The sequence below is a fragment of the Gavia stellata genome, chromosome 10, assembly GCF_030936135.1.
Source record: "Gavia stellata isolate bGavSte3 chromosome 10, bGavSte3.hap2, whole genome shotgun sequence".
NCBI classification, from domain to species: Eukaryota; Metazoa; Chordata; class Aves; order Gaviiformes; family Gaviidae; genus Gavia; species Gavia stellata.
In genome coordinates, this window is record NC_082603.1 from 29,006,109 (window position 1) to 29,029,033 (window position 22,925).

A 22,925-nucleotide genomic window follows, 5' to 3' on the forward strand; every position below is an offset into this window, starting at 1 on the left:
TGGCTCCATCTTCTCTGTGCCCTCCCAGCAGGTAGTTGTAGACAGAGGTAAGGTCTCTACCTCTCCCCTTCTCTTCCGCAGGCTGAACAAACCGTTCTCTGTGCCTCTCCTCCTATGTTGCCATGGCTCCAGTCCCCTGACTCTTGCTGGCCTCTGCTGGACTCGCTGCAGAATGTCAACGTCTTTCTTGTACTGGGGACCTCAAAATTGGATGCAGAGCTCCAGATGCAGTCTCGCAAGTGCTGAATGGTGGGGAATAATTATTTTCCTGGATCCATTGGCTACACTCTTGCTAACACAGCCTAGGATGTGGCTGGCCTTCTTCACTGCAAGGGTGCACTGCTGATGCACCCCTAGATCCCTTTTTTTTATAAAGTTGTTTTCTAGCCTGCCAGCCCTCAGCCAGTTATCGGATGGGATAACATGGAGTTATCCTATCCCAGACGCAGGACTACAACTTTCCTTTCTTTGAACTTCACGAGGCTCCTGTCCGCCCATTTCTCCAGGCTGTCCAGAGCCCTCTTAAATAGCAGCCTTGCCTTCTAGAATATCAGTCACTTTCTCTGATCTGGTATTTGTGAACTTGCCAAGAGTGCTCACCTTAACAACCAGGTTTTTAAGAAAGACGTTAAGCAACACTGGCCCCAGGATCAACCCCTGAGGGACATCCCTAAACTAGTAACTGTTCACCAGTCATACTTTGAGCCCAGCAGTCCAGGCAATTATCTACCTACCTTATCACCCCACTTATCTAGTCCTTACCTTAACAATATGACTACAAGAATACCACAGCAAAGTATGTCAAAGGCCTTACTAAGGTCAAAGTGACATCCACTGTTCTCCCCTTGTCCACAGAGCCAGTCATCAAATCACAAAAGGCAAATAATGTTGATTAGGCACAATTTGCCCTTAGCAAATCCATGCTGGCTGTTCCAAATCACCTTTTCTTTCCTGTGTTCAAAAAGGGTTTCCAGGAAGATTTTCTCTGTAATCTTCCCATGGACCAAGTTCAGCAATCTCCATTGAACAGTAGGTTCACATTTTCCTTAGCCTTTCTTTTCATGCTGATGTACTTACAGAAGCCCTTCTAATCCTCAGTGGTTTCAGCTCTACCTGAGCTTTGGTCTAACTCCAAACCTGCATACTCTGGCAACAACTCTGTATTCCTCCTGGGTAGCCCCATCACTACCTTCCACCTTCTGTGTACTTTCTTTTTGCATTTAGCTTAGTCGTAAGTTCTTTGTTCTTCTGTGCTGGCCTTCTGCCATGCTTGCTCCTCTTTCTGCATATTGGAAGGGACTGTTGTTCTTCTTTGAAGAGGTTGTCCTTGAAGATCAACCAGCTCTCTTGGGCCCCTTTGCCCTCAGGGCAGTCTCTCAGGGGATCCTGCCAAGCAGATCCCTGGAAAAGCCAAAAATCTTCTTTCCCGATGTCCACAGTTGAAATTCTACTATTTGCCTTGCTCACTTCTCTCAGGACTTTAAACACAAGGCTGCCCTCAATCTTCATATGCCAAGATACAGACAAAAGTTCTACACTGACTGCTTCTGCCCTACACCTTAATCATTTATACCTAAAAGAAGTTCATAAGAAAATAAAAAATAAAATACTACGGCTGCAAAATTCTGATTTGATCAGACTTTTATATCTGTTTTGCATGGATGCCACTCAGTGCAGTGAAAACATGGAACACTAATCAGGAATTCACAGTAATCACCACTAGGTGGCACCAGCCAATATCAAATCGAATGCTAAAAAAAAACAAGGCTCAACAGTTTCAATTTCAAATTTTCATCACAGACATAAGGCTGCAGCATGGAAAATTGTTTTAATCAACTATTTCTTCATTTAGTTCCTTATTTTGGTCTGTATAGAGTCTTCACAAAAAAAAAACCCAACAGGCAAACTCTCAGCAAAAGTAAATTAACTCAAAGTTCAGGGAATGTAAAAAATAACATGTTCTGCAATACTAACAATAGCATTATTTCTAACATACTGTTACAAAATGCATCAGTTTTAGGATAAAGACAATAAAACTTATAAAAGAAATCTTAATTTGCATAAACAAGTCAAAAATTGAAAAAAGAAGAATGCAACAATGCTCATCACACTGGAAAAAATTCCTCTAAATCTTGTCACTAATCCTACACAGAAAAAGATGCCATACAGATTCGAAAAGGAAATGCCAAGATCATGTGCTTATTAGTAGATTGCATCTACACTAATCCTACCCCAAATTTTCATGCCTCAACTTAATCAGTAATCTCCATATTGTTTCTGAAGCAAGTTCATAAGAAAACTAGATTTCAAAATAAACATTTGATAGATCACTAACCTCTACAATGGATTAGTGAAATTTTGCTTTTTTAAAGCTGCAAAGAGATTTGAAAATGGTTAGTAGCTGTGGAGGTTGCATTTTCTGGGGGATTTTTTTCTTCTTTGAGGGGTTTTGTTTTGCTTTGCTTTTTTTTAGGATTTGGATTTTTGGGGTTGGGTATTTTTGGTTTGTTTTTGATTTAACAATTTTACCACAACAGTTTTAATTTCATTTTTACAAATTCTTACCAACTGTGGAGCTGTCTTCAAGTACTACATCCACATTTCTGTCTCTGTACTCAACCCTGAAGTCAAGCATTCGAGGTTGCCTTTCCACTATTTGCCTAGATGGCACTACATGGCGAAATGCTGAGGATGACGAAGGAGTTGAAGAAGCTGCTGTAGAATGACTTGTGGGGCCATATGCTGGTCCATGTAAAGTCTCTCCACCGTACTCACTGAAAGATATGCACATAAGAAGGTTTAAACAGAACAGCTTGGTATTTTTAAACAAAAGCTAGCAAAGCATAATGAACAGTATTATTCATGTACTGTGGTCCACACACCTCTTGAATAGACTACACTGTCATAGCTGAAAATACTGTTTTATTAATAATTAGAAAATAGCTTTCATATTGGCCATATTAACATTTCAGTGACACAGAAGTGCTATAGGAGAGAACAGCTGAGATGACAAACAGGCATTTAAGCCATTATTTCAGTCTAAAGTTCACTACGTAATTAATATCAGAATTATCTTGAGAAGAAGCATTATTTCCAGTTCCAGGAGTGCTGTGACCGTATAAAAATTGGCACCATGGCAACCACCAGCTTTCTACATCATTGGGCTAGTATCAGATGGAAATGAGAATAAGAAATAAAGTTTAAAACACTGCACGTGTATTGGTATTTTCCAATACCAAATTAGTGGAAAACAAGTCAGATATGAAAATAGTTATGTACTTAACATAAATAAATTAAAATAATGAGGTATATATTGCAAACAAATACCTAGAAGTACAACAGTAATGCAATGCTGAATTCTAGCTTCCCTTTAAGTTCAAAATCCTTCTCAAGCCTCCTGGACATTCATATAAGGATGTCTCCATACGTGGCTCAATGATACATACAGCATTACAGGTCAGAATAAATTGGGATACCCTCACTACCCAGAATTACTTCATCTTCCTCAGTTAGCCTCTCCACAAGAAGCATGTAACTGGGATTAGAAACAAAGGTAACAAAACGTTAAATATAAGGAACATTAGTCCAGGCCAAAAAAAAAAAACCCACCACACCATGATGTACAAAAACTAAATTTGGAAGGCAAGAAACTTCACAGGGCAAGCCTAGAGCTTTGCCTTGTAGATGTTCTTATCAGGAAGATTAGCTGTCCTGGGCAGTTACAGGATAGCATGAAGGAGGATGCAAGCTAATAAAATGTATGTACTGAAAGAATGGAAGCTGAGCAAGGAAGGATTTAGGAAATGCTGAGAGGTAAGTTGTCTCATTTCCATTCTTAAACAGAACTTATTTGAAAAATGCATTCTGCCCTTCTTGAAGATACCATGAGACCTGTCAATGGAAATGCTTCGTATAACAAGTCAAATCTGTCATCTAGAGGAGGCCTGAACTTAAAGCATAAACGTGGATGGCATGCATGTCACAGAAGTGCCAAAGTTATACAGAGCTATTGCAAATCCCACCATTGTGCCTTCCACATTTGAAAAGAAAAACATGTTATGCTTGTAAAACAAGGGGCTCCTTCAGTTCTCACATCATCCGGCTCAGAAGGATGAATTCCCAGCTACAAAGACCCACACTCAAAGACCCATGCACAAAGGTCAAAGACCCATTTCAGAGGTCTAAAGAGTACAGGAAACAGTCTTATTTTCAGGATTTAAAAAAGTATAAATACCAAGTGATATGTCATTGTCTTAAATCTGATGGCCAACTACGAATTAAGTACTATAACCATTTCGTTAACAGACCCAAGAAGCAATGAATATCCTGATTCTCAGGACTGGATTTTTATTTTTTTTTACTTTTTTTTTTTTACAACAACACAACTAAATTAATACAACAAAATGTATTTTTTCCCTTCAATAAATTAACTTACTTCAAGTCCAGTTGAATTAATTCTGTTTAATACCACCACGAAAGGCATCCTACATATCTGACTAGCAACCTCTAATGGAACATAAAAAGCCTCACATCAGTAAAATAAGCCTCATCTGAAAACCACTGGAAACTAGGCTTCTAAGTCTTCTAAGACTCCTTTTAAACCACTTCCATTGGAAGAAAAAAAAAAGAAATAAAACAATATTTGAGACACATTTGCCTGTTTAATCATTTCTAACAATGAATGAATTAGTATGGAAGAAAGCTGTAACGGGACACTGGACCAGCTTGTTATCCAAGTCAGGCATAACTACTCCCCAGCTCCTTCCCCCTGACCAAATGGTTCCAAACATTCTGGTATTTTGAATACAAATGCTTTGAGGTCAGGACTTATTAACATAGGTAGAAAGAGTGCTCAACACAACCAGACTTGTTCTCAATTGGACTAGGTAGGCCTTACAATAAATAAACATCTAGTAACTTTACTGAGCAAATGAAGTTTTATCCTGAATCAAAAACTGACTCTATTTAATGACAGCTTTAGTAAGTATTGAGAGAGATGACAAAATACCACTTTACCTACATTATGTATTGTTTTTCATCATTAAAATAAACTTTTTAAAATAGTACATTGAGTATTTTTCTAAACAAATTTTAAACACTATTTTACTGTCTCTCTCAAGTAGCTCAATTCCTGTTCTGCTGTTTTCAGTTGCCTCATCAGCACTTAGGAGCTCATGCTTCAGTGACTTCAAGATATCCAGGCATCAGTATACAAGCCAAAATTTAATTCAGAAGCTGAAAGAAAATCAGTAAAGCTACTTTCAGATGGGATTAACCTTATTTTATCTAACACAGTATCTGCTGCCTGTAATTCACTTAAAAAAAAAAAAAAAACAAACAACAAACAAACCAAACTACAAAAATACAAATATTTTTGGCCGGGGGGACAGAGAAGCATGGAATAGCAATACCTTTAAAAATACATAAGGAAAAAGAAAATACTTAGCCAGGAACATCTGTGGATTTGCCTTGCAAATGTTTAGATCTTTGGGGAAAAAAACCACACAAAACCACCAAGTCCTGACATTCAAGACAGCATACCAAAATCCAGACTTAGTAAAGATACAACCCTTGCACAAAATGACCCAACAACCAATGAATTCAAAATAAAAATTAATCAATTTGAATAGGTGTTCAAGCTGCTGGTCCTCCATCAGTATGGGAAAAACTGAATGTTAAATCAGCTTTGCCAGGAATAGAATTTGTGGCTCCAGAAACTGCTTTAAAAGGAGAATTACATCATCATCTTAGGATTCAGGAACAAAAATGTAACTATTACCCAGCATCATTCTCTGTGTGTACTACTCCAGACTCCTGTGCTTACCTTTGCAGAATGCCATTTTCTTGTGGTATTACACCATTTATAGCTGCCTGAAAAGAGAAAACAAATTTTGAGTCAAGCATACGGAGCAACAATAATAAATCAGAACTTCTATAATATGTTCTAAAGAGTGATTAGCTTGCTTTAAAGTATGCCATAAAATGTTCTCCATTCAGTGAATATTCTTGATAAATGATGCTGTCATTAAAGTACCTGCATAAAATAAAAACCATATCCAAGTGAAAACGAACATGAACTGAAGCTCAGACTCCTATATGCGTGCGATGGATTTCCCAGGTGGAATGCACGGGAATAAAATGCATGGCCCACGCTCAGTAAATCTAACACTTTGTACGCTTGGTACACACATACAGTGAACACATTGCTTTCAAATACATCGAGCTAACTGTGCCCAGACAAGGCAGCCAGACAGCACGTACACAGAAAATATAATGTTTCCCAGAAGTATCAGACCTGCACAAACCTATAAACCTGCAGAGCTGCACATACACTACATGTTGCAAGACTGATGTGTTCGTGAATGGCTGAAGTCGGCATGTACAGCTACTCAACTGCGCACATGTCTCCATCACACCTACGCCTTCCAAACAACCTGCTTCTAGCTCACACACACAAATACCATCTAGCCTCTTAAGAGCCCTGATGCCCCAGGGAATCACAGAAATGACTGCTCCCAAAATTCAAACAATCTTCAGGTAGAAAAGGAAGTATTTTTTACGTAAGGTTTACGCGGTTAAATATCACCCCATGCTGTCTGGATCATCAGAACAAACAAAATATCACTTACAGGCATGTAAGTACAAACTTGGCGAGCTGCATTCAGATTTGGTCTTATTTGAAATTACAGTGTTATTACCTATAAAAATATCCTAATGAATTCTATCTCATATTAAAATGCATTCTTTTTAAAATAGCCATAAAATACCCCTGTTGCAAGTTCAAAACCCCACTTCTGACAAAATTGTCTTCTCAGCCTGTTACAGCATTGCTCCATTCTATGTTGCAGAAACTTTTAATGCATTTCCAGCACATCTGATGCTATAGAAGTTTGTATAAACTTTGAAATTATATGTAAGTCAGCATGAGGGAAAAACTTGGAAAGCCACTGAGACTCTCTTCAACAGTATTTAGAAGACAACTTATTTCAGACTGCTTTATACCACCAGAAAAGTGTTTTTAAATTATCTCATTGCTAGGATTTTTCAGATTTGAGGGGCAATGAAAGTGACACCATGTGAGCTGGTGAAGATGACTTATACATTTCACTGCTCAGCTAATAAAACTTTGTTCTGATTATTGTTAGAAGATATGGGAGTAAAGATGTCAGAACCCTACCTAACTTCAGACTTTTAATCCTAGCCCAGCAGTGGGCTGATAAAGTGGAAAAGCATGGGAGGAATTCGACAAGGAATGAGAAAGAATTCAAAAAAAATAGAGAGAGGATAAAACAACAACCAGACCTCAAAAGACTAATTCTATTTCTGCTCCTTGATGATCTTTATAATCACTATTGTATTCACAGGTACATATTTGTTAGGCTTAATGGTGAGACTAAAGACAGCTTACAGCATCCCACTAATCTCCATTTTCTGCTGTACCAGCAGCGATTCATGCATTTCTACTATCACAACTTCTAATATCCATTCTCGTATGTCAGATATACCTGACCTGTTGGCCAGCATACCTGGTGAATGAGTGTCTGGTCCCTGATGAAGAAAACGCTGACATTTAGAAGCTCATAGATTTCCTGGTACTCCGGGAAGATGAAGTCAGATACTGCAACTGAACTATGCACAGTCATCATCTACCAACATCAGTTTTACAAATTGACATTAAAAAAAGCACCTTAAGTGCTTAATAAACACATTTTTTTCTATAATTTAATTTTAAATGCTGTGCTTTCTTTTTCTATGAATATATAAGCATGAATTTTTACAATTTCCATTAATAGTTAAGGCTACATGAAGTCAAAAAGCATTTCTGCTGAACTCAGCTAAGTAACTATGATATTGCATGTATTTAGAGACAAATATTGCATAAATAACAGCAAAAAAAGCAGACAAGGAAAAGGGTCACATGTATCTGTAAGCTACAGAAACTACCCATGAGGTTGTATCAAATCACAGTGAAAACAAATCTTCCTACCAGATGAGTTTTTAAATCAGTTTATCCACAGTGCATGGCAATAATCAGCAGTTTCTTTTTTATCAACGTGTCTCATTCATCATCATTGTGGTTTCTGCAGTCATACATAGCTCTTGATCATGTTTATCTAATAAACCTCCAGGAAAAAGTGGGAGGTTTTGGTTTGTTTGGGTTTTTCTGGATTGGTTCCCCCCCATACTCTTCAGCAATATACATTTCATTCCTGTCAATCAACAGGTAAAGTTGGTTGAAAGACAAAAATGTCCTTTATTTTGCATCTGTAGGATACAGAGAGCAAATACAGGCTTTTGTACTACAGGACCAACACTAATAATGATCTGCTGGTGCAACAGAATTATCTCTCCTCCGAGAAAAAGCTGCTGCTTCAGCTATGAAAAAATACAGCACAGCGTGACATTTCCACACTTCTGCTGTCAAAGCTCTTGTCTCAGTCTCAGAGGATTAAATAAGCTCAAACTTTTTCTAAGCCTAGTTAGAGGGGTTAAATACGATAGAGGCTCCAAGCTATTTTCTTTTAAACCGAGTAACTCACTTGTTCACGTCCCCAGTTTTGTAAACTTGATGACATTTAAGGGGCACAGCAGTAAGAAAAAACAGCAGCAGAAGCATTATGTACTTTTTTTGATGGAAAGACCTCTATTAACCACACTGTAAAAATAAAGAGTCTGGACACTGTTTGTTAAGCAAGATGGAAGACTAAAATTATGTAGACAGCAAATGGTAGGAGTGCACATGTAGATATTGCATAAATATTAAATACCCGTGTTCTTACAAGACATCTATAAGTAGACCCTGGAAAGAAAATAAGAAAAAGGAACAACCATCTGCTTTAGAATTTCATAGGAGGAAGGTTGTGACTATAAAAAAAAAAAAAAAACACCAACCAAAACCCCCCCCCCACAAGTTATTAAAGCAAGATCTGTTCCAGGCTGTGTCAGTCCCCTTTGAGAGAGGAGCAGGTCTCTATGGTAAAGCAAACATTCAAAGATATTACATTTTTTTGACTTTCCAAACAGGGATCATTTTATCATCAAAACCAGGCTGTGTGACTAATATACAGTAATTAAAAAGACGTATTATCCTTGAAACAATTTTAATAACAGGTACAGTAAATCTATTCATGGGTTATTAAATATAAAGATACCATGTCTGGCTCAGAAAATTTTTCAGCTCCCAATAACCTGTTGCTGCGAGTGCTACCAGGGAAGCAGCATTCCATGCTTACGCTGTTCTCACACTGTGTACATCCATGAGTGTCACTGCTGGATACTGGGTACCACAACTTCAACGGGTAGTTTACCTATTCTAATGCTATCACTATTTGAAGACTGAAGCTCACCTTAAATGGAAAATTATAGGGGTTTTGTAATTTATTTTTTTTTCCCAAAGCCAAGAATCTTAGGTGTGTCTCAGTGCTACCCATATACAAACTCTATTGTAACACTGTTCAGACTTGAAACAGAGGCATAGAAGCAAGGACATGATTATGGTTTCAATCACAATAGTCAAACAACTACCAGGCCCACAACTTTTTTTAGGAAATTATAAGCCAAATTTAGTTATTATTGATTTATACATTTTGTTTAGAGATATCATTCATATACCCAGGAACTGAAACAGTTTATTTAAGAATTTATTAAGCCCTGCATGACCTGATTTAATTGGACCAGCTTTTGACTAGACTGGATATTAGGAAATATTCAGGCTGGATGTTAGGAAAAATTTCTTTACTGAGAGAGTGGTGAAACACTGGAATAAACTGCCCAGGGAAGTGGTGGAGTCACCCTCACTGGAGGTGTTCAAGGAACGTGCGGACATGGCATTGTGGGACATGGTTTAACGGGCATGGTGGGGTTGGGTTGATGGTTGGACTTGATGATCTTGCAGGTCTTTTCCAATCTTAGTGATTCTGTGACTGACATTGCAGAAGTAACTTCCAATTTCAAGCACTCTATGACTCCATCACCCAACAGTATAGGATATACTGGTAAATATTAGTGAGAATGCTGTTCATTTAAATGAATGGAAAGACAGGAATATGATATAATACTGGACTGACGAGTGCCAATTACAAAGGTTGAAAGTAATAATACCTTTTTTGGTGTTTGTGTCAGTGGCAAGCTTCCAGTACCAAAATACATTAAATCCAACTTTTTTGTTGCTTCCCGCCAACACAGAAAACAATAAAGCAATAGGGTTAATAAAAGGTTACCAAATTCATTAATAGTTTGGGCAACCCAGAAACTCTGCGGTAATCTACAAACAGACTGAAATTATTTAAGTGCCTGAAGAACGTTGTGAAGCAGACTGTGAAATTTAAAGTTTTTCCTCAAGGGAATATTAGCTTAAATAGATTAGTCAGTTCTGACTAAATGTGACTATCTTTTACGAGTATAAAACAGTCCTATAGAGAAAAAAATAAGATGAACCATTTCTTAACAACCTGATGAAGCAACAATGTTAATGACTTCTCTCAAAATACACAATTATAATACCAACCATTTAAGAGCAACTAAATACATCTTACAGTGACTCTCATCCCAGAGGAATGAGGGTCCTATGAATAATTATGAACAAACTGTGGTATTGTAGATAGCACAAAAACTAAACTCCCAAGTTTAAAATACTCAGTGGTTATCACTAAGTTTGAAAATGGACTGGATTTGCCAATCATATTATTTAAAAGCAGAGGTCTACATATACTGATTGAATAGTCAAGGCAGGCAATTCCTTCCTCTTCATGAACTACAGACAGGAGGTAGTTTTTAATTTCCACAATTTAAAAGTGATTTAGATTAATTCTCTTAAGACTTAAAACCAGGCCCAGACAAAAGCACAGTTAAAGGCTTTTGCAATGGGTGAGGTGGGAGAAGACATCCTCCATAGCCATCTCTTGCTCCCTCTCCTTCCCAATCTCCATACCACACAATGGTTTTGGCAGACAGATACAGACCCTGCCCTAGATATAGATCCTTTAAAACTTTCCCCATTCAAACCTCTACCTCAATGAAGAGCAAGAGCTTTTACAAAGCACGACCTAAGATCAACTTTCCAAAACAGGGTATTAGAAACACATTTCTAAGTAAAAGAAGAAAGCAGGTTCAAGCAGCATGATGCTGGAAGAACAACCCTTTCAGAAGAAGAGGCTAGAGAGATGTAAATACCATGCACATGTGAAAGCTGCATGAGTTTCATTGAGATAAATAACCGTATCAGCTTAACACAACCAGTACAAGTTTATGTATGAATCATCCCACACAGAATTTTAAAAGCCTTATTTAGGTTTGACTGAATTCAGCAAGTAAGACCACTTCAGACTACTTAATAAAGCCCACACAGAGCTTTACATTTGTTTAGCTAAAAATTGAGAAGGTTTACATTAAACAAACACAACACACTAATAGACATAGACACAGGGTAACAGGAACAGCCACAGCAGATGATTTAATCCAAAATCCAAAGATGTCCAACCAAACAGTCTCAACTGCTTCAGAAAATACAGTGGACTAACTTGCTCATAGGGCATTTTCTTCCAACCCCCTGATTTTCTGCAGGTCTGACACATTCAGATTTCTAGTAATTATATATTTTTTATTGTATTCCACTTAATGTAATAGCCTGATAACCCACATACTTAATTATTTCTATGAAACTCAGTAAGAGCTTTCTTTGATGAAAGGATTCATTTATACTTTCAAAAAACTATATTCCTCCCCAAATGCTACAACTCGTAGATTTTACTTTTTATTTAAAATGTCTGGTAAGCTGAAGAAACAAAGTTCTGCATTTTGTGTCTGTCTTGTTCATTTTGACTTTTCTTCATATTATATACTTGATGTCTCCTTGATATGAAAACAATTTCTCTCAAATCACAAATTCAGAAAGTTTACCCCACACTGCTTTCTACTTTAAAAGAAGTAAAGACAGTTCACCATCTTAGAGGAAGGGGTGCTAGGAGCTTTTAGGACTACATTTTGAAATATAACCAAAAAATGGTTGTTTCGTTGTTTCACACTATGGAACAAATAGAAACCTATTTTAATATTTGACTGACCTTTTCAGCATTTAATCTTACATTTATTTCTCAGTCTGATTACACAAGTGAATATAACACCAAAACCTACATATAAAACCTCACTACAGAGGGAGAGATGACACGCAAGACTGTGGTTTTGAGTTCTGTAAAATAAAAAAAAAAATGGTAACTGTTATATTTTGGAAATATCAGCCAGTATTCCTGCATGCTATCAATCCATCCTGCTCGAGGATCACTCAAGATTTGTTGAATTTAGGCAAATTAAACATGTTTTTTTAAAAGCTAATAGTGTAATGAAATATAATAGAAGGTCCTCATTAAGCAATCTAAACTACAGTAAAAAAATAACTTCTTATCTTTTGTATTTTATTATATATTTCCACAGCATTGAAAGGGTCATTTATACTACTCTGTTTACAACTGTAATTCCATTGCAATTAATTCTACTCCTAATTTGGGCTAAATGTGATATTCCCCTTGAAATAAATATTCTTACTCTAGTTTTGTTGCTTTCACATGATAAATTGCTTATCCTAAAGATGTAAAATCCATTATTTTATTTGCTATTCAAACAAAATAAATGGATGATAAAACTCAAAATGCTTTGTACAATGGGGAGCTTAAAAAAAAAAAAAAGAACCAAACCCCAAAACTGAACAAATGTTATCCAGAGAGGAAAAACAAATGATTAAATGATAAGGGATAAAGGAAAGCATTAGTGAGACAAAACATGCACAAAAAGACTGAAAACGCAAAAGTGAATTTTAAATTGCTTCTAAACTATAAATCTGTGTGACAAAAGAACATACTTTTATATAAAACATTAAAGCAAAACAGGGGAAGTGCAAAGATTTATTAGTTCCTTTTGAGCATAGAAGCATTTCTTACAATGAAACTAACTTGCAGGGTTCTGCTATATGCATGTGTTTCAGCAATAACAGTAAATATTTTGAAATAATGCTCCCCTAATAACTTTCTTTTTGGCAAATACTAATTTGGGCTTGTATTTTCAACAGAACTGAGAATAACGGGTAATGTCAGATGTAGACGTGCCAAAACATTTGCTTTGACCTGCTGATACCATGATTTCAAGAAACTAGATAAAAAGTAAATAAGACTATGCATCATCTTTTCTTGTGATCAGTTTACAACAATAAAAAAGTGGAAAATTGGGGAATAAACAGCAGAAGTTTTACTGATGCTGACAAAAACATACTGCGAGTATTAGTCAAATACTGCAGTCAATCTGGAGTAATAAAATAAAGGTTTACTGGAATCAGCTGTAACACAATCCCTTCTTTCTGCCCCAAAACATGAAGATTGTATTATGAGATTCCCAAGCAGAGGAACATGGCTTCTGTGCAGCTTTATGCAACTATCAAATCTTGCCTGTTACAGGCAAGCCTGTGATGTGTTATTCTAAACAAGAAATTCCATAAAACGTTCTGCAGAAATACCAATTATTTTAGACCAGAGGTCTTCTACAGACAAGATGCACTGTGACCTTCCTACATACACAGCTACTCCGAAACCATTATTTTACACTCATAGCAGTCATTACTTGTTGAGTTCTAAAAAATATTATTCGGTTTGGATTTTTAAATGAATACAATACTATTTAAATTAAAAAATTACTAATTATGCCCCAGTAGTAACAGAAGCAACCTCTACCTTTGTTATCTTTGGCAGGCTTTTCAAGGCAAAGAAATGAATCAGCTTTTTTCTGTAGCTTGTGTTATACTTGCTGGCGTTTCCCCAGCTTTGCAAGTCTCAAAGTATTTCCAAGTGCTAGACGTGAAGTTACACCCACAAAGTTTTTACAGAATGCCAACATTTGTCCCCATCGTGGTTAAAATTTAACCAAAAGCTGTAATTGAACTACAATGAAATGTCTTATATGCATTCTGCTTTATTTCAGCTTGCTTTCTTTACAACAAATATACTTCATGAAAAGCTGCAAAACAATAGAATTGCTAATAAAGCAAAAAATTAACATTTCATCAAAAAATGCCACATGAATATATTCATACAGATGATTCACTTAATCAGCAAGAGAGCACGCGTTGAAATAGTTTACAATTAGCACTCTAGATGTGGTTTCCCATTTCTCCCTACTTCTTTGGTGGCTTCAGCAAATTTTTTCTTGTCATTCCTACAATATGCCGAAATGCACTAGGAAGCCTTTCAACAGTTAGATATACTTCTGTCATCCTGGGAAAAAAACCCACATTTTGCACAGTTCTTGAATTTTGTATTGTCACTGCATAATTCCACAGACAAAGTGCAATCTCAATAAGAAATTCATAACTGGATGTATTTTCCTAGTGCAATGAAAATAAATAACATGAACAGATTTATATGAAGCTTATGGATCATTATCTACCCAGATATCTATCTATCTAGATCTGAAACTCTATTTCAGCAAGAATAAAGGAAAATTATTGTGAGTTATCCACTCAAAACTCATTCATATAGAAAGGGAAAAGAATAGACAGTGATGTGTCTGCTACTTCCTGACACACATATATAGTTATCTTGGCCCTAGTCATTCATGTCACAACTTTTTACACTAATACTGCTTCACCTTCTAACTTAACAGAAAGGAATGCTTATGCTTGATATCAAAACATATTTTGTTACTCCTTAGAACATTAAGTTAGACAGCAGAAGAGTCAGATAAAACAAAGGCTATGCCTGAAAAAAATACCTATGTACTGAATTCCCACATTTCTACCCCTCTCCTAATTATTTTATGTGAATTTGAATGACAACACTAAAACGTACAGGTTGGAGATAGCTACCCCACAACAACATACTTTTTGTTCAGCCTTAATAAATAAATAAATAAAATCACTCTTTGCTATAACATACTAGCTTTTAGCAAGTACTAAAAAGATAGAACAGGGATGAAATCTCAGGACACAAGATCATTCAAAATGTCCTAGAAGTTCTGTCTACAGACTAAGGCCCCTTTACTGAAAAGGTGTAATAACATGAAGTATCTTATATGAAATTTTTCAAATTAGCCTAGCCATAGTCAGCAGACTGCCTAATCACTAATATAAGAATAATTACGCAAGATTTCACTCAAGAGTTTGGAAACCAGAAAGTCTACTTCCGAAGTATGTAACCTACAACTTGTCTCCCTATACCTCTCAACAGCCTATGCTATACTGCTGGTACTGCAGCAACCCAGGTCTTCCAGGACCAGCTAAGGAGAGTTTATTTAAATAAAAATAGGACAGAACTGTTAAGATATTCAACAGCATTATAAGTAAATCATTTTTCAAAATACTCTGCTTTGAAAGCCTGATGGGTCTAGATGACTTCTGGCTTCCGTGGTAAAATCTTTCACAATTAAGTTTTACTTGCAAAATAGTCACAGCATTGGCACAGATGCTGGTTCTCAAATTATTTAATTTACTTCTTTTTTCTCCTACTCATACATTCCTGGCATGACTCCATGACAGATTAATCACTTGTCAAACACACGTTTATAAGCCATACACAATTTTCAGTTCAACTAGTCACAGAGTAATATACTACAAACTACTTTTAGATACCTCATCACCAGCCACTTCATTATTAATATAGTCTAGAAATTTGCTCTTGAATTTGAATGTCTCAAGATAAATTAATGCTAAGCAATCTTCATATAAATTGCCAATACAGAGGTACAAGCCTCTGAAAGTAAGTATTTGTAAAATGTAAGGCAGGTGGGTAATGCCTACATATAGCTACAATATTATTAGGCACCACTGTGAACTCAGGTGCCGCTTTTTGGTTATTCTCAGAACACAAAAAACTCTCTATTACAAGAAACAAGAGCCTTTTTCCATGACCAGAAATTTAAGTTTACTAGTCCCATTGCTTGTTTGATCACTATGCAAGAAAAACTTAAGTAAAGGAGCTCATTTCTTAAGGAAGTAAATCTCATCTGTTATTTGGAAAGAAGACACGCCACTTACATTACTTTACAATGCTGACAGCAAAGTTTTACTTAAGAATCTACTCAGCTCTCTTTCTGGCCAGACATTAAAATTTCACATACATCATCACAGCCACATAGCTACAAAATACAGCCATAACGTACATAATCACAATCCCTTTGTTATCCTCCAGTGAATAAAGCAGGCTTGTTCTATTAGAAAAATTAAAATCAATAGTTATGAAACAAAATAAACTATTTTAGATTAACATAATCCCCTAAGTGTCTAGAAAACTATCTGCTATAGCGCAAGTTAACCATCACATTTGCTAAAATTGTGAAGGAGTGTAACGTACAGATTTCTTCACAGATACTAAAGAATTACTCCAGTTTAACAGGAGAAAAAGGGCGTTCATCTAGAAGACCCTTTGCCCAAGCTATACCAGTTTTACCTTGTGGGAAAAATAATTATCCCATTACACCCTCCTTTAATCAGCAATGTGAGAATCAGTCCCCTCTGATGAATAAACAAAACTGCAAAGCATGTATAAAACAGCACTAAAGAAAACACCTTTAAAGCCATGATTCTTAACTGCCTTAAATAAAAAAAAAAAATCCCTACCCTCCTTGAGAGCTATCAAGTTTTTTCATCCTCCCAAACTGCAAATTGAAAGACAAAATAATTCATGTATTTAACCCTAATTCATGGTTTCCATAAAGTTGTAAACTGCACATCCGTTGGCTTCAATCTGTTTAAACATGGGAGACCAAAAAGAGCCCTAAATACAGTTAATCATCTACTAAACAAATAATAATTTTATAATGTTAGAATTTCAGCAGTGCCTCGAAAAGAGGAGACAAGAATGACACCGCACAGCACCAGTTTTCCACAATGAAAGCACGAGTCTTCCCAAGCACTGAGGCTTTCAAGACTTTTTCCGTGAAATAAGTACCACGTTTCAGCCGAGGAGCATTTTAATGAAATTAAAACTGTTTTCACCAAATTCCCCATCTTTCTCAGACAAAGCTTTGCCCTGGTACAGTAGTTTGCTCAGGGGTGGGGGAAGAAGAGTTTGTATTTCTTACACATTCATCTGCCTTAGGACCAAAAAAGAAAGAGACAGAAATAAACTGAAGAAACCAAACATCCCTCTGGACCTAGTACATAATTTAGCTATTATCTGGTGGAGTAAGGTGCATTTTGAGAGGGTTTTTTGTACCTGAATAGTCCCAGGCAAGATCCATGGGAATCTAATAAAGTTTTGGGATAGCAGACTACCAACAAGGAAAACAATTAATTTCAGTTTTCAAATCTTTCTCTACAGACAAGCCAGAAACTGCCCCCTTCCCAGCCTCTTTCTTTACAGGGGGAACACTGTGAAAATTGAGATTCTTGGATATTTACACAATATCAGCAGCTACAGCATTGATTACAGCTTTCATGGGTTTCCTTATAAAAATCACAAGATATGGCAACGTTAACATGATCCAAGCAGTGTTTCTCAACCTCTTTTGAAAGAGCAAAGGGTCATCCAAACAAGAAAACAAATCCAAAGACCACCTAAGTTTTTTTGGGGGGAAAAAAAAAAAATCCAAGGGACCAACCTATGTAATAAAATAATAGTTTTATTCAAAATAATCAAAAGTTGAGAACACACAAGTTAAAGATTTGATACTTTTATTCTCCCTTTAGTATGTTTGCTTCCTTGCTTGCATGTGTCAGAATGAGTATATGACATTTTTATTGGGTTTGGCTCCATTTTATTTTAAACTGTAGTGGCTCTGTTGACCACTTTCTGATGTCTAACAGACCACTTGCAGGCAACAGACCAAGACTGATGCAGAGACACAAGAGGATCAGCTGTGATCTGTGCTCTCATCAAAGACATGTGAAATGACTGTCACAGGGGCAATATAGTGAACACTTTCCTACATCACCTGAGGTATCAACTATCACCGTTATTAAAAGTGTCAGAAGAAAGCAGCTGGGATGTGGTAGGACCATGAAGACTGGGCTACCTTACTGCTAGCAGAGGTAATCTTCCTTCCTTGAAGCACAGCACGGAGGTGATAAAGCAGTACTCTTATTCCACATTTTACAAGTAAAGAATCTTATTTTCTTCCACATGTATTAGTGGTAGTATTTGAGTTTGGTTGGGGTTTTTTGTTGGGTTTTTTTTTTAGCAGATGAATGTGCATACAGCTATGTGGAAAGCCATACTATGCTTACCAGTGCCTATAGATCTGCACATTACATACCATCTTCAATGTAGAGACTTTACAAAAAAGAAAAATCCGTTTCACCCAAGATGAAGGCATTCAAAAGTAAATAAAAACAATTAATTTAATAATCATAGGGTTTTTTAAGAATTAGGTAGTCTTCTTTACTACCACCCAGCTGCATGAAATACACAGCATACATCTGAGCTTACTCGAAGACACAGAAATGTCACTTCAGGAGCTGCAAAAAAGCTGGAAATACAAAGAATGAGAAATTAAACAATTTTTGCAAGCAAGGATCCCTAATTTAACAGAAAATACATTAAAAACTTCCAAAAGGGATCTCTGTAGTCCCTTGTAAAACAAGACGTTCACATACAATTTAATTGTGTCCTACTAGGAGAGATTAATGCTGTAGTTGGACACACAAGAAACCTGCAACTCCTGTATTTCCTGGAGAACAGGCACCATGCCCACAGGACACTTGCACCAGTGGGATGTCCATCCACCAATATTACTCATCATTACCTAACTCAGAGCTTCCTTCTTCCTTAGCTCTGCTGGCAGCAGGATTTTGAATGCTGTCCAGGCTACTCAGTGCAGTAACGACGAGTATAAACTAACTGAGCTGACAATAACATGTTTGACAGGACACCAAGATCGAGAAGAGGACACAAGTCTAAAATAAAACTTTAAAAGCTCCTTAAAAAAAAATTGCGATACAACTTGTACCAAGATTTACTACACATTATAACAAAAGAATTAACTTAATGGTTACAAAGCAATAAAAGATACAAATAACTGATTGTTGATAACCGTCAAGAACCAATGGCCCGTTTTCTGCCTAGGAATCCCATCTAAACTGGCAGCTGCAACAGAAACAAAGAAGAAAAATTGTAAAGCCCCAGATCATTTTTCTCAGTTCAATTTTTTGGGGGTTTGTTTTGTTTTGTTTTTTACTTCTTTCTTTCCAAAAGATAACATTACATAGAAGTCAATATAAATATATAAACAAAATGGGTACTTGCATTAAGAAAAATCCTGTCTGACAAATAATTACAATTTTTTTAAGAGGTTTTAAACAGCGAGATGCTAAAAAACCCTCATCCTAGAATCACAGAATCATTTAGGTTGGAAAAGACCTTTAAGATCACTGAAGTCCTTTTCTGCAGGGCAGCTTTCCAGCCACTCGCCCCCAAGCCTGTAGCATTGCATGGGGTTGTTGTGACCCAAGTGCAGGACCCGGCACTTGGCCTTGTTGAACCTCATACAATTGGCCTCAGCCCATCAATCCAGCCTGTCCAATCTTCTGTATAAGTTATCCATTCAAAAAATTATACTTGAGAGCTGAAGCTTTATAAGAACAGATGTTCAGAATACACAATTTTCTCTTTCCAAGGTATAGAAATGCTTTTTGTCAGACGACTCTTGGAAGCTGCAAACGACAGGAACTGCAAGTCATCACATTTCCAGGTGCGCTAAACTGCTGGTTTTACTGAAGTTATACTGTGCTTTGAGCCTCTACCAGAATACAGAATAACAAAACCAAGTATAGCAGGAAGGTACAAAGGTCATTTTAAGAATATATTTTGAAAATAAAAGGCACATTTTATTTTTTTTAATAATCATTATACACATGTTTATAGTGAAGTGAATATGGGATAAACCCCCCCTTTACTTTGATGAAATTGATTTTCTTCTTAAGGTGATGTTAAGCAGTACCTTACCATTACAATGTCTATTGGAAAAGACATGAAATAAAAATAATTTTAAAAACCAGTGTATAGGAGTAACAACAGAAATGGTCGTACTGGAAAAAGTAGAAAATTAAGCATGGCGAATCCTGCTTTTCATTCAAAAATCCTGTTCCTATTACCAGTACATAATACAAAGTCATGCTATATATGAAGGATTTTGAGTTTTTCATTAAATCCATGAAAGGTACAGAAGACAAAGTTTTATGCACAGATACAAGCATTTGATATCAAGAGAGCACAGAGCTATTACCTATGTAATAACCTCAGATATACGAAGGTCCATATTGCATAGGGTCAAGAAGTACATTAATGGGTCATTTCCTTTAAATTTGTACCATCACCAGAAACATTTCAAAAGACACGTAGTTGCAATTTTTCATACTTTTGTTTTATTGCCTTTACACAAAGTTTAAGATACATTTATACTGTCATTCTTGCCTTCGAATGCCAAAACAGAAGGTCGTAGTTTAAATGGGCACACTATGAAACCATCAGATTTTACAACAGACAAATTCCTAACTTTGGCTTCCTCAGATGTTAAAAATGATTGTAAATTAATAGATGTAAAGAAATGACACTCAGGAAATAACATATCAGCAATCCTAGCAGGATTAAGAAAGCTGCTGGATCCATTTATTGCAGAACAGTTTCATAAAGATGAAGGCCTGAAGAGATCATTATATTATCTATGTTGATCTTCTGTATCTCACAGAACATCTGTAACATTTCATTGCTCAGCCTATAATAAGCCTACTAATTAGGCTACAGTGTTCTAATACAGAAAAAATACCTAAGCTGCTACACATGCAGCAGACCACCACAAAGGCCAAGTCATATGCAACAGTGGGGAACTAATTATTGGCAAGATTAGACTTCATGATCCCACCAAGCAATTTATACGCTCCTATTGCATATGAATTCCTCTGCAGCACTCTCATGATCAATTTGATTTTAAGCACTTGAACAAAGCCTAGCAACCACACATTTATGGAAGACATCTTCCTATATCACTTCAAACAGCTACAAACATTATTTGGACACTGTAAAACATATACAACTCAGACATGTAAATCTGACTTATTTAGTTCTAAGTCGAAGATGAATTAATGGCAGTTTATGTAGTCTTAAAGTATCCCATATAGAGGAATAGACATGAAGACTTCCAATTGGGGGTGGGTAATCTTTAAAAGTTCAAAAATAGGAAGCTGATGTTTCAGTTCTAAACTGAAAAGAAAAAATAATTCAGATGAATTCTTAATAAAAAGCATAAGTGGCTAGTAGAAAAACTAAACCAAGAAAGGAGTTTCTTACACATCAGTCAGGTTTGGCTTTGTTTAAAGGTAAGACCAGATGTCCAAAAGATGCAAAACACAACAACACTCACTGAAGTAACAGGAAAGACATCGGTGACATTTTAACCTTTGATACTAAAAATCTACCAGCAAGACAAGGAAAAAAAAAAAAAATGGAGAAATAAGCAGCAGGAATATTGCATCAGTGCAAACAAAGAAATCCTCAGAAAAGCTTACATAAAAACACAGTACTTGTAGCATGACATCAGAAACTTGTTTTGTGAACTATATAACCCCTGCTGTCTCTGTGCATTCTGATGTACTTCTCTGCCAGCCTATGTCAGCAAGTGCTTCACTGTTTCTGTTTTGGGATCCTTCTGCTTTCCAACTCACTAGGACTACTTGCTCTTGGTTGTTTTGTCCCAGAGAAATAACAACACCCTTGAGTTGAGTCTCACAGAGTTCAAGCAGCAACAGGTGCTCAAGGGAATCTTCCACCTGGGTCCCTAGCACAGCCTCTGAGAGCGCACGACTTTTTTCCCCAAACAGGAAAATGGAATTGAGATACAGACAGCCTGAACGAGCAAGAAAGCAATCTGTTCTGATACAAGAACTTCCTTAACTTACATGTTGGGTTTTTTCCCCTAATGCTGCAGAAGTGCCCCTGAACTTAGGTTGATCACATCCTAACAGGACTTGCTTAGCTTTCTACTTCATATTACCTGGGTGCCTCACAGAAGCTTTCCTGATCAAATACAGAGCTCTGATTTTACTTCCAAAATCATGGAAGTAAAGGAATCCAGATTTAAAAAAAAAAAAAAAAACAAACACACATACCCCCCAAAAAAACCCTGAACACCTGTATGACTATATTTAGTCATATTTATCAAAAACTTGAACTTGAAATAAGCCTCTGAATAAGATGCGCAAAACAAAGTGAAATTAGAGAAGGCAGCGATAATATTCTTCCCATTTACCTAACAGATTGGTGGTCAAAGAATGACAGAGGAACCCTTACCAAAATCATCACTACTTCACTACTGTCTTCATGATTTGTGAACCAAGTCCTACAAATTTTGTTTTCCTTACAAATCCAAAAAAAAATGTTTTGTTCTGCATTGAATTAAATATTTAGTGCCAAGCAAAAGGATTTTTTTAATTTTTCATCTCACCTAAAAATCTCCAAGACCTTTTGGTTCAATCAAAACAAACCCTTCCCTCCTCCCCAGTTTCTTGGCACTGAATCTGTACTTGACTACTGAATCAAAGGTGTATTAAAAAAAAAAAAGGAAAAAAACCCAAAACAAACAAAAAATCCCCACCACACATGGAAGACCTATGCAATAAGCCACAGACCACTACACTTTTAATTTTAAAATAAAAAATGCTACTTTTCTCATAAGTCATGAGCCTTTTTTCATGTATTGTTTTGACTTTTGAAATGCTAATATCCCTTGCCTAACAAAGAGATGTTTCTCTCTCAAGCTAGCAACTCCTTTTCTTCTTACATTCACATTTCTTTTGTCTTCTCTCCTCTTTCTTCACTCTTCTGCTTCTAACTCCCTGTCAGATTTGCATGATTTGGTTTTCACTCCCTTTTTTTACAAGAAGGTTGCTTTTAATAAAAAGGAATCAGTGTCGTACTAATGACAGAGTCTTAGGGCATCTTCTTCACTTTTACTCT

The 22,925-nt window shown here is 36.4% G+C and overlaps 1 protein-coding gene across 1 annotated transcript in view; it reads right to left on the reverse strand.

Annotated features, from left to right (window-relative positions):
• FAF1 (Fas associated factor 1) overlaps nucleotides 1-22,925 on the reverse strand; it is a 174,620-nt gene that overhangs the window by 132,507 nt on the left and 19,188 nt on the right. The window contains exons 3-4 of the mRNA XM_059822201.1: nucleotides 5,825-5,871; nucleotides 2,566-2,774 (exon numbers count right to left, since the gene is read on the reverse strand). Of these exons, the coding sequence (XP_059678184.1) occupies nucleotides 2,566-2,774; nucleotides 5,825-5,871 (256 nt within the window). The remainder of the gene's footprint in view (nucleotides 1-2,565; nucleotides 2,775-5,824; nucleotides 5,872-22,925) is intronic.